At 40.9% G+C, this 18,245-nt stretch overlaps 1 protein-coding gene across 1 annotated transcript in view; it reads left to right on the top strand.

Annotated features, from left to right (window-relative positions):
• The window catches only part of LOC116694022 (serine/threonine-protein kinase BRSK2-like), a 143,684-nt gene that overhangs the window by 121,318 nt on the left and 4,121 nt on the right, over positions 1 to 18,245 (top strand). Inside the window, exons 3-5 of the mRNA XM_032523439.1 lie at positions 2,325 to 2,410; positions 5,386 to 5,526; positions 16,060 to 16,176. Of these exons, the coding sequence (XP_032379330.1) occupies positions 2,325 to 2,410; positions 5,386 to 5,526; positions 16,060 to 16,176 (344 nt within the window). The remainder of the gene's footprint in view (positions 1 to 2,324; positions 2,411 to 5,385; positions 5,527 to 16,059; positions 16,177 to 18,245) is intronic.

The following is an 18,245-nucleotide window of genomic DNA, read 5'->3' as shown; positions in this document are numbered from 1 at the left end:
TCACCTGTCTCATAGTACGCATTATATGTGTGTCTCAGCAGCTCTGTAATCAAAAACGGAAAAAATAACTTACGTATGGACTAGATGTCTCAGCTTGTTTTGGACACTGTGTTGTGTTCATATGTACACAGCCTCCTAAGGTAGACCTTGATGTAACTTAGTGGACATGTTGACCCCAAATCACCCTCAAGTTGTCCTCTCAAATTTGGGATGTCTGACTCTAGCTAAGTTTCCATCCACTTGTCAATCGAATTATCTGAAGTTAGGTAGAAAAAAACGCATGAAAATAAAGCTGGTGAAAGTGTGTTTCCATCCAACAGCTTTAAAGTGAATAAAAACACGTGCGTAATGACGTCATATGCTGTTTTGCGATCAAATTGGTATATCAAATTGATTTGAAACATTTTATGGTGTCCATCCATCAATCTTCATCCGCTTATCCGGTATCGGGTTGCGGGAGCAGAAGCACCCCAAACTTCCCTTTCCCGAGCCACATCAACCAGCTCCGACTGAGGGATCCCGAGGCGTTCCCAGGCCAGGTTGGAGATATAATCTCTCCACCTAGTCCTGGGTCTTCCCCGAGGCCTCCTCCCAGCTGGACGTGCCTGGAACACCTCCCTAGGGAGGCGCCCAGGAGGCATCCTTACCAGATGCCCGAACCACCTCAACTGGCTCCTTTCGACGTGAAGGAGCAGCGGCTCTACTCCGAGCTCCCCACGGATGACTGAGCTTCTCACCCTATCTCTGAGGGAGACCCCAGCCCCCCTCCTGAGGAAACCCATTTTGGCCGCTTGTACCCTGGATCTCGTTCTTTCTGTCATTTTATGGTGTTTCCATTCATATTCACACTGAATCGCACAACATTTAAAAGAACATTTGCGAACAAAGTTTTTCTAGACAAAATGGATTGCGCCATCTACCAACACATGATCAATATTGCACAAGTTGTAATAGTGCTTATGTGCCCTCTGATAGCGACATATCAAGTTATAATAAGAAAACAACGTCACTATCAACACATTGCTATGATGATGCAGATGCAACTTACCTTTTATTTTCCCTCTGGCACCGCTGTGAGACAACTCTTTTTTTTGAGACGTCTCGTTGTTTGAGCAGCTTCCATTTACCCTGGAGGACGTTTCTTTGCGAGTTCCTGATAAATTAAATTAAAAAAGTCTCTTGTCTCCTTGTTTGTCCACTAACCGTACATACACACTGCCGCTGACTTGAGCTTCAAAGAAGCTCTGGCCGCCTTGTGAAGGACGCTTGTCAAAAAGTACGGGGAATTAATGACTTCCTGTAACTTTAGACTCTCAAGTCAGTGGCGGTGTGTAAGGACAGTTACATCTGTCTTTGTTGACACCCGCCATGTGTGCAAACAGAGCAGAAATACTGGGCGGAAATTAACTAAAACTTCTTCTTCTTCTTTGTTTTGTGGCTGGTTGCAACCATAAAATGACCTAAAACCTAATCGTAATTCATTATTTATTTGGAAGATAACGTTTCCATCAGCGTTTATCGCATAAGCCGTATATCGATCAAAAGAAAATCCGATGAGACGTATTTTCTTTGAGTCTATATTCATGAAACTCCATCGAATTTGACTGTTTCCATAAAGCATTTTTCATTCGATATCACTTAATTCGGATAAAAACATGTGGATGGAAACATAGCTTCTGATGGGTTGTTCTACTTTATGTTTCTTATCAAACCAAGCAGATTTATGTTCACCTTAAGAAAACCACCCAACTATGAAATGTGAATGCGGTGTATTCAGCTAGACTTGTTTTATACAAGTAAGAAAGGAAAGGACACAATTTTTAGTAAGATAAGACAAACACAAGCTGTTTTCCTTCAGTTTTTGAAGCAAAATACATGTTTTTTTTCACCTGAGATAGCAGTGTTTGCCGGCCCGGATGCCAACCAGAGTGTGGTCAATGCTTATCTCTGTCCTTTCTGCCAGTAGAAAGTGCCAGTCAGCTACTTTCAGTGGTTTATGTATTTCTTTTAAGCCCTTATGCTGGTTGTGTGAAGTGTTATTACAGATTGCTGCCTCTCAGATTTGTCTCTCACACTGTAACCTTAACAGGTGACCTCAGAAAAACGATTTGGCGAAAACTCATCACAAGCACTTTTTGGGTCAGTCGGTTTGTCTCCCTGGTACTTCAGTTTGTGGGGCAGTGAGAGGAAAGTTGCGATTTAAGAGGGCAGATTAGGACAATCGGTCCAAGAGTGCTTTTACGAATGCCGCTGTGCTGATGTTACACTAATCAAAGTCTCTTCTTTTTTTTCTCTCTTTCTCTACCTATCTCTCTCTCATACAGGTGGAGCGAGAAATAGCTATTCTGAAGCTAATAGAACACCCGCACGTTTTAAAGCTACATGATGTCTACGAAAATAAAAAATACTTGTAAGTATCACCAGTGGATTGTGGTCCAGTTTTGACTCATAATACAAAATCATAAACACTGTATATTGCACACACTGAGTAATTGTTTGTATGAAAACTGTTGTGGCTCACATATATTATTGTTGTCTTAAAAAAAGGCCACAGATTGTTTTGTTGGCCCACAGAGCATTTTTGATTGGTGTATTATGATTGTAGGGCATCAATGAGAGCCTTGGAGGGGCGGATGCTCCATTAGTATTGGCATGAAGCATTTAATTTGGTTGCCTGCGCTAGGGGACTGCTAATCGGGAGAGGAAGACTCCGTAATGTAAACACCATGACATGCTTATCAGAGGCAACACCATTGCATTAAGAAACATAAGTCATGGAGAGTGGCAGCCCCATTAGTCTGCTTCACAGGAAGGCACACACATACATCCATTAGCCAACTTTAACAGTGGTGAGTGACAGGCCCATCAGTAGCTTATGGTGGCCCTCTTGATCTACTGAGGACTGTTTGTCAACTAAATTCAATTAGTTCTCATCTTGAGCTTTCAGGCCAAATGGAATTGGACATGCAGTACTGTACATGTCATCCTTTAAGATGATAGAAATAGCACAATATTGTGATTCATGGTATAATTTGATCATTAAAATCACATTTTGTACCCACTGCTTCATCACTTTTGACAGTTGGTCACTCGTTGCGTCACAGAAGACAAATTGCTTTACATTTGAATCACCAGTGACGCAAGTACACTTCACACTTCATATCAGTGATGTAAGTTTAAGATGAATATTGTTTAGATTATTTTCTACTTGAAAGCCAATAAATGATGGACACACAGCGTGATTTTGAGTAGCAGTCCCAGAGCTTTTAAGATTTATTATGGTGCTGGCACAGATCACACCCAAAGTAAGTGTGTGTGTGTGTGGGGTGTGTGTGTGTGTGTGTGTGTGTGTGTGTGTGTGTGTGTGTGCGTGTGTGTGGTGCGTGTGTGTGTGTGTGTGTGTGGTGCGTGGTGCGTGCGTGCGTGCGTGCGTGCGTGCGTGCGTGCGTGCGTGCGTGCGTGTGCGCGAGCAAGAGGTAAATGAGAAGTGCAAGGAGTTGATACATAGCCCACCAAATGTTATTTATGTATATTTCATTGCTCAAAATGAATGATCAAATCGTGATGTTGATATATTATTATGCTTGGAGTGAAAAATGGCCGCTGTAATAAAACCTCAATAGTCTAAGAGACCATCAGAGTACACTTGATTTGTAATAGTGTTGCTATTTTTATTGCAGTGTTGAAAAGATAAATTGACAAATGCACACATGCAAGACATATTCATATATATATATATATATATATATATATATATATATATATATATATATATAAATAGATATATTGTAATTGGTACTCCAGTGATGTAGTATTGCACTTCCATTAAGTTGTGGTGCTTGTGAAGAAGGGATTAAAAAGGTATTCGTCCAAATCTGTGAAGCATAGTCTGGGTGATCCTGACCCGAGTATGGGCCAAGCTCTAAACATGCTGAATCCTACAATTCCCATAATGCAACTCGTTAGCATTGTTTCATTAGACCATCCCAGCCTAATAAAAGCCTGCTTAGTTCAACCTCCACACCCCTGTTTTCAGGCCATCCATTTGTGTTCTTTAAATTGAGATAACTCTGTTGACATAACTAGTTTTATTTAAGCAACTTTTAGAAAGCTCCCTTCTAGAGCTACAGAAACTATTGTACAACAGTTTCAATATTTTGATAAAACTGATCATGATATGTAAAATCAGAGAAGTGCCCCTTCAATAGGCTGCCATTATATTAAATAACATAACCAACTGCAGTACTAAGTTGAATAGCATTTAAATCATGGTCATATTATACAGGGATCAGAACACAATTCAGGTAAGCCATAGAGGTCTTGTAATAGCCAGATTTTTTGGATTAAGGGTTATTTACTGAGCACATGCTCTGTGGACAAGTACACTTTGCAACACTATTGTGTAATCAATAACTCTGCATGCAGACACACATATCCACAGCAGGGAGAGAAGAACAAGAAAGAGAGAATTACAGCACCTGCCTGAGCTTCAATTTGTCGTAGTGAAGATGGAGAGATTTTCAGCACAGGATATACGATCGGGCCAGTGTGGAGCAGGGGCAGGGCACCGCTGGCTTTTGGCCCACAGATGCAGCTTTATGTCTGGGCCAGTGGAGATTAATCAGTCCCCTGTCCCCTTGGAGCCCCAGAGCAGACTGTCTCCCCCCCAAGCCCGTGCCGCACAGGCACGAAGGCCACCTGAAGAATGGATGTAAGAAATGCGATGGCAGGGAAGTGTATATGCACGTTCGGGGAAGGTGAAAGAAGAAAGAAATTACAACACAATGAGTGTACCCATTGCTGACACAAAGACTATCGCATATCATGCAGCTTCTATACCATAGCGTACTACACATATCTTAAATTCCTTATGTCCCAGAGCTTTTCACACATTTCCATCTTTTTGTTGTGTAATGCAACTTTATCATCCCTCTGATGCCTCCCATCGGAGGTCAGAGTGTATAGTATATCAGAACCCTTCACATATATTGTAATACATTGTTGGCATGCTTCACTCTCTGACGGTGGGGACAGCTTACAAATGACAAAATGAAAAATAAACTGTCAACTTGATATGACTTTGGGGAAATGAGATCATTGATCCTGGGTGTTTTGTCTGTGTATAACAGCTGTAAGGGAAGTATTATGTCCCATATTGCTCCAGTTCTTACAGACCTCAGAGGTCAGGGGCTTTCTCTCTTTCTTTAGACTCCTTTCAGAGGGCTCTGTGGAGAACACAGGAATTTGGTCCTGTCAAGTGAAAATATTTCTTTTCTATTTTCTTTTCTATGTGTGCATTAGAGTTTTTTTCTGCTGTTCTTCTCCTTGTTTTTTTATTTCATGGTCTGCTTTTTTGTACCTTCTCTCTCTTTTTCTTTATCTCAGGTACCTTGTGCTAGAACATGTGTCTGGTGGTGAGCTGTTTGACTACTTGGTGAAGAAAGGCAGGTTAACACCTAAGGAGGCCCGGAAATTCTTCAGACAGATCATGTCTGCCCTGGATTTTTGCCACAGTCATTCCATATGGTAAGGGAAATGATCCACATACCAAACGACTCTAGCTGCTTGTAATGTACATTTTGTGAATTAGACTGCATAAAGCAATTCAACCTATCGCTCTTAGATGCTATTCATAGATGCTATTTCTTGGTTTATAACATTTGGGACACAAATATAATTTTGACACAGATCATGGGACAATATTAAGTAAGGGAAGATCTAATTTACGTTTTGCCATAAATTGATTAAAGTACATGAAGGATAAAATACAATTAAATTGATTTACACTTAACTCTTTGTAGTATAATAAAGTGGACTCACAGTGCAGTACACAGTTGTCCACTAAAGTCATTTTCACATATGAACTCCAAACAATGTGAGAGGAATCAGGTCCTGACATAGTCCAGAGTTTCCCTTTCTCCCACAACGGGAGGTTATCTGTGTCAGATTTAACTTTTCTTCTGTTTTTTACGCAAGCGGCATGAAACGTCATTAACACGCCCAATCGCTCGCTGTGAATTCTCACGTGATGCGACTAATTCGGACATTTGCGTTCTGACATACAGCTCTGCCGGGTAATGTCTAGATCATTTAAGGTTTGCGGAGCATGTGTTAAAGCAGTGAACACCACAATTTTCACATAAATATTAGGTACTTGAGGTTAAAACTATAAAAAAACACATTCACTATCTGCGTAAAACCATCACATACATACAGTATAAAAAGACAAAACGGCCAATTAACAGGCATACCCAGGAAGGATAACACAGTAAATCTGGTTGTCCTACAACTCTGAACAAATAACGACTTCCCAAATAATGAATTCTAAAAAGATACAGAGTTTTCCTGATATGAATCTACAATCTAAATCAGTTTCTTCATAGCTTTGGGGTGCTGTTTAGTTTTCAAACCAGTGATTTAATATGGAGATTATAGACCTGAGAAAATATGATTGTGCTTGTTATGAAAGTGTTTATTTTTCTGTTTTCTCAAAGTTTCTCTTAACATCAAGCTTTAAACAGCTAAGGGTGGTTGACACATGTCAAATAGAAAATCAAATACACATTGCCTTATATCTAAAAAATTTGGTTTATGGTTTGGGGGCAGATTGAAATACAGATGGTCCACTTCTATTCCATATGAAGTGCTCAGGTATCATTTTTGCAGCAGAACAGAAGTTGCTTTTTTTGTTAGTACACAGTACTCTGTTCTACTCTGTGTTGAGTCTTTGTACTGTTATAACATTGGCTTGTGATGCATGGTGTTTGGCTTTAGGGGGTAATTTAACTGTTCACCAGCTCATAGACTAGAGGCAATCATATAAAGCTCAGAAGTCAAACATCAACAAACAGCAGGGGCTGATTTAGAGCGCGTGTGTGTGTGTGTGTGTGTGTTGTGTATGTGTTGTGTGTGGTGTGTGTGTGTGTGTGTGTGTGTGTGTGTGGTGTGTGTGTGTGTGTGTGTGTGTGTGTGTGTGTGTGTTTGTGTGTGTGTGTGTGTTTCTTGTATCCATTTGTGATCTTAAAACAGTAAGGTTTTTGTTTTTGCCGAGAGAAAGGACTGTAGTTGTTGATACTGTGGGTTACACACAGACCCGTGTTATAAGTGGTTATTCTAATAATTCTATTCTTTTATTCCTGTAATGTTGTTTTTTTCATTTATGGTAATACTGGTTACATTTAATAATACAGACGCTTTATTCTACTACTACTTTAAGGCCGTTCTACTCTCTAAATGCATTCCTATTCAGTCACTAGTCATTGTCTTTGCTGTATCATCCTTCCTACTTACTAACTGGAACCAAGGTTTTATGCTAATTCCTGATGTAAACCAAGCCATTAGTGTATTTTGCGTGTGTATGAAATGTATTGTGTGTCAGATGTGCAAGAAATTTGTTGTAGTTTTTCTGTAAGTGAAAGCCCAGAGTGAAGACCAGAGTTTTGAGGTCACTAACAATGTGCAGCATAATGACCGTGTTTTAATTATTAGCTTGTTTCTTTGCTCACACCATTAGCAGGGGCCTCCGAATACGAACATTAGTATATCACCATTAATATGCCACAGCTATCACCATGGCCAGATTGCTAGCCAGCCAGTCGACTTGTGATGATCATTTATATTTATTTTATATCATAACTTTCATGCCAAGGCTATTGTGGCTGAAAGCGCTGGAGACAGATGCTTTTCTACTCTTAGCTGCACAGTTTAGTATACTGGAAAGTTTCCTAAACAGCTTCCTGCTGATGATAAAGAGGAAACCAAGCCAGTGGAAAACAGTTGTAGTTTAATATGACCTAAAACCAGGTCTAGAGTACTACATGCCTGGGAAATGGATTTGCATAACGTTGCACAGGCAATTAAAAGGAAAGAATTAAACTTATTTATCATAAAATGATAAGGTACGGTTGATTTTTTTTTTTTGTGATTTAATAGGCGTTGTTTTTTTGCACAGCATAGTTAATAGAACAGGCAATTATATTGTAACTGCTGATTTTTTAAAATAAAGCCATCGTGGGAGCCGTTGTACACAGTGAAAGTACAAGGTAAATCCTCATTTCACAATTACTTTACATGTCACTGATTATCTCGGGATGATGCGCCAAAGATAATTTTATTCTTTGAACCATCAAATAGGTAGTTGATGGATTCCATCTTAAATTCCCAAAGGGAACTAAAAAAAAACCCGAAGATAACTCTTGTACCACTAGAAATAGAACAAAACTGTTCTATCTAAGGAATGAAATTTAGAAGTCTTCTATCAGTCTGTGTAAATAACTGACTCTGGGAAGAACAGATTAGGCCAATTAAGAGAAAGCCTCTGGGACTGACGTTAAGTACATGCACATACATAGATTATCGCAGCTCTTTTGTAGTAACATTCACAAGCAGATTTATCTCGCCCTTCCTGATTTGCTTTGCTGCTGTCTCTCTGTCTTAACTCCTCAAATCCCCTCACTCGAAGACAATGAAGCCCTGCAAATGTATCATGAGGAGCCTAATTTGGTTGTGTTGCCTTCCTCCCAACCTCAATTAGGGGCAAGCAGACAGACAGCATCCTTCTCACCTTCCTTCCATTCTCACTAATGAGCTCTCAGCACCCCCTCAATAAAAAGCATTTTTTCAATCATTTTTTCCAATTCTACTTGTCTGCGCAGGGGACTTACACAGGCCATTTGAAGTGTTCTTTTTTTCTCTGTGACTCACTGTGCATATGGGGGGGGGTGTAAACACGTGCTTTCCAACCCTCCTTATCGGCTCACCTCCCATTTTACCTTCTTCTCATTGCCTCATGCTTCCGCCCTCCGCCCACGTCCCATCCCGAAATATTTCTATTGAGCCAGATGGATGTAAGTGTGAATGAAAGAGCGTCGAGGGCTATTTATGACTCAGTGTTTCTGCTGCCTGATTCAGATCGCGATCTGATTTAGGTAGAGTTTTCTTTTTACACGGAGGAAGAGAAAGGGACAAAGTGAAGCACACAAGGATAGCTGACGAGGGAGATGAGGCAAAGATTAGGGCAGGATAAAAACAGACATAAGAAAGGAATCGTCATTGAGAGATATTTAAAATAAATGCTGAGGCAGTGAGAGAAATTCATGTGTTGATTCTAGCGGCTGCTTTGGGCAAAAGCGGTAGTGTTTTAACGGTACCTGCTGTCATAAAGGTATTTTCTTTACGGTACCCATAGTAATTACTGAGTTAGCTTTACCGGGAGGACGTATAGTTGCGATGAATGTTTTGCTCAGACAGATTATTACTTTACAATTAAATAATAAGTCACTGATGCATCGTTACATTTCATCTGTTGCACACGGTAACTTAGCCTGGACGTAACATGAGCTAAACCGGGTAACATTATCACTGTCACTGTGTCACAAGCCAAAACATTAAGAGTTGTTGTAGCAACCAGCGACATAATAACTTAAATTAGTATAGAAACCCAAGAATGCTTTACACAAGTGCAGGGGGACAAGGGAAAAGAAAATGGTATGCTAACACAAACATGGACTGAAAAGCCAGCCGCTAAATATTTAATGTAAGCTACTGGCGTATAACCTGTCACCTGTCTTTCCCTTTTAGCTTTTTGTTTTTCTTAGTTTAATTACCTTTTTTTCAGTGATGGCCCTGCCCCAGTATGAGCCAGATAACTTCTAAAATAAAGTAAAATACAATTAAGCATATATGAAGTAATCTCCTGCTTCATTTGACCTGGCTGCATAGGCTCTTTCTAGTGTTACAAAGAAATCTGTGACCCATCAGAATGTGATACTGTAGCCTGACCCATCTACTTGCTGTAAAACTATATATATATATAATATATATATATATATATATATATATATATATATATATATATGATATAATGTATTTTAAGTTTTTTTCATTGTAAGTTGTTTGCTGTTTCAGGTCATTTATGATCATTAGATGAAAAGTTCCTCTCTCCTCTGTTTGGATGTTATTAGTTACAGTACGTCTGCCAATGTAAGATCTATAATGGATGACTCAGATACAGATGTACAATAGACAAAGTGACACACTAGTGAGAACACCACAACCACACACCTGCTACACTGTACACACTCTCCAAACAAGTCAATGTTGCAGTCTGCCAAAACCTTTCTGCCTAAAAGGAAGTTTTTCCTCGCCACTGTCGCACTGTTGCTTGCTCTGGAGGAGACTACTAGAACTGTTGGGTCCTTGTAAATTCTGGAGTGTGGTCTAGACCTACTCTATCTGTAAAGTGTCTTGAGATAACTCTTGTTATGAATTGATACTATAAATTGAATTGAATTGAATTCTCAAGTAAGCAATGAAGGTATATTTATTTTGTTCAGTGTTTCTGAAGCTGAATTAAGCCTGTGCCCAGGATAGGAGCCAGAAATGACACCAAACCCACCCCTGTATCACTCCACAGTCATTGTGTCCACCCACTCCACTTTTGTCATATGCTGCACAAGCAGATACGTCCTTCACTTGTATCTGCAGTCATGAGCAAACCCACTTAACAAACCAACCACAGAAAAATAATATGCACAATTTCACCCAGACCACAACACACTCTGTCCTCTTTTTCACCCCAGTTCTGTTTGTTTGGTAATGACTTGGGTCTTTCCCATTGTAACCTACTTAACCACACTGTGTCTGTCTGTTCTATACAAAGTAAGTGTGTGTGTGTGGGTGTGTGTGTGAGAAAGATAAAGATTATCTGTCACTAGATTATCTGTGCTAGTGCAGTGCATCTTGGAAGAATACACTGTCCCTAAAGCTTCATTGTACATGCTCACAGACACAGACACACACACACACACACACACACACACACACACACACACACACACACACACACACACACCACACACACACACACACACACACACACACAGTCACACATCTACTTTTCCCTGACACTAATTATTACCGCCACCTACATGTGCACAAACAAACACCTGGTCCAGCAGTCGTATTAAAGCGAACCGATGGGGAGACTATAACCTTCTCCAAACTGCTGCATAAAACAAACAAAGATGCAATATTTTCATCACATTTTCTACATTGTTTTCCATTGTTTGAGGTTTGACTGAAGCTCTTTTAACTATGGCATCTTGTTGCACGCTCTTCTTCTCCAATTGGTTTAATGGCATCAGACTGGAAACCTTTCATCAGCTGTTCACCTTAATTCAACCAACATCTTTCAGCATGCAGTTCATGTTAGACTATATGTCATCCTCCATCATCTGTGGCCATGCCCTTGTGGCTGTTTGTGGTTGTGTTTGATGACCTTCTTAGGAGAGTTTACCCAGATGACTGTCTGTCTGTCTGTCTGTCTGTCTGTCTGTCTGTCTGTCTGTCTGTCTGTCTGTCTGTCTGTCTGTCTGTCTGTCTGCCTGTCTGTCTGCCTGAAAGCCTGTACTTATAGCCTATCATCATTACTACTGATGGTTGCTAACAAATGGAATGAAATTGTCTCTCTTTCTCGCTCTCTGTCCTCTTTTTAGTAATTTAAAATGATCTGATATTTCCTCTTCTGCAGATATGGGTGTAACTAGGTGAGAGGTGCGAAGTTGAGAGTAGGTGGAGTGGAGAAATGGAAATGGGATGGGTAAAATGGGGTATGGAAAATGGAGGCAGAAGAGGGAGAGCATAAGTAGTAGGAGCCTTTATGGTGCTTGATTTAGGGGGAATGGGCTGGTGGTTGTAATGGGAAGTGTAGCAAGAAAAGTGAGAAGGCTGGCTGTATGAGGGAATTTAAGAATGGGGTTAACAAAAGTAGCTGTAGAGAGAGGGTAAACAACAGGTTAAGATAATAAATATTATATGGAGAATAAAGCCAAATGATAGAGAGTATTCACTTGTCTTATTTTGAACAGGCACAATGGACTATTTTAAGAGGAATTCTGTACCACCATGGCTGTCTATATTGGATGCCTGACTTTGCTTTGGTTTTTTTTATATCTATGCCACTCCTTCCCTCCAATGCTTTTCTGACAGCATGTCTGTTTATTCTGCCTTGAAGGTCCGCTGCTCATCCTATTTTGCTCAGTCAAACTCCTCTGGATTAAGAGCAAATGCTGGGTTGCACACACAGATTTGGCACAACAAAGCAAATAGTTTGTTTATTACAAAACTAGCCATCATTGTAATCCGTAGTTTTACCCACTTTATTCGATGCAGCAATGCATTACATCCCTAGTGTTGCTCAAAACCCCAGAGGAATAGATAGAAATGCCCCAGATGGCACAGTGTGAAGTGCTCGGGTAGCCAGTCACTGGAGAAGCAAATCTTGTGTGTAAAAGATAGCTGTGTGCCTTCCTCTCAATTCTAATCCAGTTTAAATACAAATGATGTGAGAGTAGACGACAAAATGTGTATGACACTAAGTACAGTACTGTACTGGAGCTATCCAAGTGAACTTTGAAGATCGTGATGAGGATTTCAGATCAAATGTGACCAAAGGTGATATGATGTGAGAAAACAGCTTCAGCATTGTCACTTAAGGAAAAAGAAAACTGTCTGCATCTGAAATTGTTCTTTCGTTGACTCATTAAAATTTACACTCAAAAGAATTATCTGTTCATACTGTGTTGTTATCAGTTTACATAACAAAATCAGATAATACATAGAGCAGTGGTTCTTAACCCGGGTTCGATCGAACCCCAGGGGTTTGGTGAGTCAGTCTCAGGGGTTCGGCGGAGGTCAAGACACACACCCGACTCATATGATTCGTGATGACACGCCCTGCTTGGCCATCATCAGAAGGGTTCGGTGAACGCGCATATGAAACTGGTGGGGGTCAGTACCTCCAACAAGGTTAAGAACCACTGACATAGAGCATGGGCAATGACAATGGTCACTAAGTTGACACTTTGTGACCATTTCTGTGTTATGTTGCTTTCTGACAGACAGCGTAGTGAAGGACGTGTGCAGGCTATTGCTGACAATCAGCAACTGTTCTTGTTAGTATCTAAGAAATAAATAAGTTCACAAGTTACGTTCTAAAAGCGATTAATAGAAACCTTTAATTTATGTGTAACTGTGACCAAACTTGAGTACCTTGCACCCACTTGTACCCAACTGGCCTTGCTTTTTATCTGTACCTTAAACAAATTGTGTTCCAATTGTGCTATTAACTTGGTCACTTGAAGAAGAAAAAGACATGACTACAGAATAATATAGCAGCAAAGCACACTCAATCACTTGCTTTAAGCAAAACTGCAAAAAAAACGACCAAATCCATTAGACAGCAGAAAAGGGGAAAAAGACAACTTTATTATTCTCATCCCTCATTGCTCTTAATACACAATTAACCCCATTGGCTAATGAACGATTGTGTCTAGCACATCTAAGTCAGCAGTCAGAATATTGTCCCCTTTTGTTAATGTGATAAAATATTAGCCTAGAGCATTTTAAATGAATGTGCTTGGTCTCGCTCTAATTGGGTCAGCAGAAGCCTAAAAAAAGTTTGAGAAAGAAAAGGAAAGATAGGAAGAAGAGGATGACACAGAGGTGCGCCGGAGGCTGAATGGGTGCATTTCAGCTTTCAACGATGGTTAAAAACCCCACTTTGGCTAACAATAATGGAACCAGGATAGCTTTAGCACTTCATGAAAATGCAAATACAGGTGTGCTAATATGTCATAAAGATGCATTTGAGCCATTACTGTTTACATGGTGAATGTCAGATTTGTCACTATGGGAAAAGTATATTTTCCTTGGGCTGTGAAATTTAGTTACACAACTTGCCATAAACATGTCTGGGATATTATACGCATGTGAGCCCTAAGAGGACAGACCCATTACGACCTTCTATAAAACAACATATCAGCATGGAACATGCAAATGATCATAGGCAATTAAGAGCTTGGTGTTAAATTGCAAGAATTGTGTCTAACAGCCCCACTGGGGTGTAAACTTTGCTCAGACAGCATGTAGACACGCATGTGTGCCCTGTAAATTACACCGAACAGCATTGTAAGAGCTTTTTTGTGTAGCACGTAGCACATTCAGATCAGGTTTTATTCCCTGCGGAAAACATCTGTGTAAAACTAATATGCACTCACGACATGACATTACATGATATTTTAGGAAAAAAAAGCCATTTTGCTAAAACTTGCTAGTGGTGCACAGCTTCCAAATTTCTGGAAAGAAAGACTACTGTTACATTTGAGCTTACTGCAGCTGTTGAATTCGTTTAACAGTGTCACCTCATGGATGACATATGAGTGCAACACAGAGCTATCCCTGCTGCAAGGCCTGCTGTGTGAGCAAGATTACAGTTGCAAAGTGCAGCCTAATGTGTCAGAGAGGCAGTTTAATGTTCTATTATGGATACCAGGGTCCTGACAACCAATAAAGCATCCAGATGCAATTTGTCCCCCTGATGCTGTCGATGGATAAATCTTTTCTTTTGTGGACCAGTCTCTTGAGGTTTGGCTCTTTGTGTTTTACATATGATATGCCTGTGATTACACAATGTTCATGGCATGTTTATGGGTATTTAGATCTTAATTAAGTATGCATCTTTTGCATCTAAGGCTGACAGTTGGGGAGATTTAGATATTTATGGCTCTGTTGAGGTTCTGGTTCTACGATTGGGGTCAGCAGCTTATCTCCCCCATGATGTCAATAGTTAGACTGTCTTACATACTAGCCACAATCAGCGCTGCCATTGCTTTTGTCAATGATGTCACACCAAATTATCATCTGGTCCCTGTATCTGAGAAAATTATAATTTGACCTCCAGCCTTGTTTAAACTCCAGTGATTTCAGATGTCAAAAACATTTGCTTGCCGTAAAAAACATTATTTTGAAAGCATTATTTAACCAGGAATGTTGACAAAGACTCCAGTGGAATAGAGAGAGACGCTCAGTACAACCTCACACCGGTGGCCTTTGAGCAGTTTGGTTAATGTTTGTTCCTTCCTCGTGTGCTTTGACAGTATTAGTTAAAAGACAAACTCTCACGCTCCTGACATCCCTGCCAAATGATGTTTGTGGTGAATTGATGAAGGTTTTAGCCTGCGGAGAACTGTTTTAGATGCTATCTGTGTTTTATTTCAATTATAGCAGGGATCACAGAGACTGTCGGTAATAACAAACCAGCCGACAGGTAATCCCTCAGGAGAGGAAACGACAGCAGCTGATGTCATCTAAGGTTAAACTTCCATCGTGATGAGGCACATGCGGTTATTGTTTCTCTCGCGTTTCTAGCATTACTCTAAAGAGAAGATGAAAGCGTAGTTCATGGTACCCTGACAGCCTCAGTGGCTCTATAACTCTCCCACGGTTTACAAAAAGCATAAAGGGAGGTAAGCAAGTATACACGTATGCAAGAGTGAGATGGATAAAAATGAGTGTCTGAATGTCTACGGTGCTTCCCTCAGCCTTGGTAGACATCACAAGAACAGCACAGTGGGATGTGAAACAACCCTCGACCCCAGAAGAGATGTTAAATGCACGATAAAACACCAACGCTATCTTCTTTCGAACTCATTGAAATTGAGATTTTAACCTCCGACACAGAAACCGCATACGTGATTTGAGAAAGAGCTTCCTATCAGTGGTCCTTTTTAAGGAGAGAGACAATGTCCGTCGGATATTATCCCCCTCGCTGTGCTCAGCAGTTATGAATGGCAGCTAATGAACACCACCTCAGCCTGCTCCCCTTGACGCCCTTTGCCCAGCCAGTTTGCTGGTGGCTGTCTGGGAGATGAGAGGATGTGGATAAGGGGCGAAGAGGGAGGGAAGGAGAGAAGGACACAGCAGGGGGCTGTCACAGCTCGTACCAGCTCAGCGCTGAGGTGGTAGCCCCCTAGTCTCAGCATGGACGGATCAAAGTGAGACGCGTTGCAGAGACGAGGAGGGCACCCGGTAACATGTTAAGATGCTGTGTTGTTCACAGTTGCATGCACAGATGTGTATCCAAGCTTGATCCAAAGGTGTTTGATAAAACTTGCCGCGCGCTCCTTCCATTTCTCCTCGGTTTCACAAGTTTATACAAGCTATGATGAGCTCTTTCATGTTTCATTAACTGTTTTATGTCTTTGTCTCACTATCTTTCAGCCACAGGGATCTGAAGCCTGAGAACCTGTTGCTAGATGAAAAGAACAACATCAGGATAGCAGATTTCGGCATGGCCTCCCTTCAGGTTGGAGACAGTCTGCTGGAAACCAGCTGCGGGTAAATGATCCAAAATCATTGTGATGCATGGTTTCTAATCTAAACTCACTTCCTCTGCAATTGAAATATAGATGATATCTAGAATGTCCTGAAGATAAAAAAAAAAGGTCATAGTTGGAGGACACGTGAAGTAGCCTGTATGCAACAGAGAGAGACGAAGATGAGGGTGGTGAAGGAATAGAGAATGATGAGTAGAGCTATCAAGCCCTCTGCAAGGTGCCGTGCTCTCACAGCCTCACAGAGAGTGATATCTGGCTGTGAGCAGGGCCAGGGCCACGGCCACACATTACTGCTGCTCTCCGTCTCCTCATATCTGATGCTGGGCTTTATGGTCTGGCAGTCCCGACCACGGCAGGTCCATCAATCCCACGACGACTGCAATGAATTTGCTTGCAGGAAGTCACTTTCAAAGTCTTTCGAGTATGGTCATCCATATTGTGGGAGTGTTTTTTATTTAACCCTGAACAGTGTACAGAGTTAAATGCAAGTTGAGTTGCCTCTTAAATAAATTAGACAATGGATGTTGATGAAGGTTCAGTGAATTAACTGGAAGATTTCACTGCTGCACACAAAGTTTTTCTCCAAAGACTTTCATGTTACTCTTACCTTTATTCCACACTGGAAATGAGACACAGACAATTCTTTGTTTTATTTTCCCCTTTTAATGAAGTCTGATTATAAAACTTGTGGCATTGATCAATATTTGTATGCATAGTACACAAGTAAAAACACATATAGAACATAGAAGAATTTGTGATTTATATGACTTCCTATTAAGAGTATGCTTTACTGGGCACACAAGAAAAAGAAAATTGATTTGGAGCATAACATAACGGCGAGAGTTCACACATAGATAATTTTCATCTGTAGATTTAGAAAAATATCTGTTCAGTGAGAACGAGTGTCAGACAGCTAAATCAGTCTAGAAATGCTGTGGTGGAATGGATAGATAGGCCAGTAGATGTAAACCAAGGCGTCTTTTTCGTCTTGGGGAGAATCATTGCTCTCTGGTTACACTTGACTCTGCATGTAGGGCTGGGAGGGCGATAGAGATGCCTTGTGACATCTGTCCCCAGCTCAGACCTGATTGGGTTCAGATTATACCTCCAAATCAGCCGCAACTGAAATCACACACACTTGCATACACGCAATTCGGCAAACACACATGCGCACACAGCGTTGGCGAGTTCATCCCTGACCTCATGGACCCTTTGTCCCGTTGCTTGTTTGGTTGTCTCTCTGTCCGTCTCTGATTCCCTCTTCAAAACACACACACACATATTTAAGCTTGTATATGCACACACAAGCATGCAGTTGAAACTGTTGCATAATTTTCCTGCAGTGCCTAAGCTCTCATGACTCATCGGGGGAGATCAGGCAAAGTGAGAGCAGCGTGCATTGCTATCTGCAAGTAAAATGTTCAGGATTGAGTCATTCTGCAGCCATGATGACCACGCTGAAGTGTTTTCTTTTCCTAGAAAGCCCTCATAATGTGACAGCTCTTACTCAACTTTTTAGCCTGTAGACCAACTGTATCTATTTTTGATGCATTCTGCTTCCACTCTGAAAAGCTGTTATGCGATCCAGGTGCAGTGCATCTGCTTAGTCCCCCACTTATAATTACAAAGTGCTAAAGGTACTTGTTGCTGTTGGGAACACAGAGGTGTCTTACAGATGCAGGCACAGACTGCCACACACAGCTAAGCAAAGTAGATCAGTTTGCCATCCACTCTCAGCTCCATCAACGTATGCTGCTCCATTTGTGTGTGTGTGTGTGTGTGTGTGTGTGTGTGGTGTGTGTGTCTTGCCTATACATGTGAATGTGCCATACACTGTATGTGTGGTTATTGATTATTCATGCTCTTCTGACTGTCCCATCTCTAAGTGTAGATATGACAGTTTTTAATTAAACGCATTTATCTGGCCCCCTCTCACCATGCAGCAGTCTGACACAAATATATTCCATATCCCACGGATAATGGAGCTAAGTGAACATGAGAAACACCCCAGGTAGAGTAAGGGGAGCCTCAGAGCACATACATAAACACATGCAGGCATACGCACGTATA

This window comes from Etheostoma spectabile, chromosome 8, assembly GCF_008692095.1.
Source record: "Etheostoma spectabile isolate EspeVRDwgs_2016 chromosome 8, UIUC_Espe_1.0, whole genome shotgun sequence".
Taxonomy (NCBI): Eukaryota; Metazoa; Chordata; class Actinopteri; order Perciformes; family Percidae; genus Etheostoma; species Etheostoma spectabile.
Note: the sequence above shows the minus strand (reverse complement) of the source record. Positions and strands in the feature narration are given on the sequence as shown.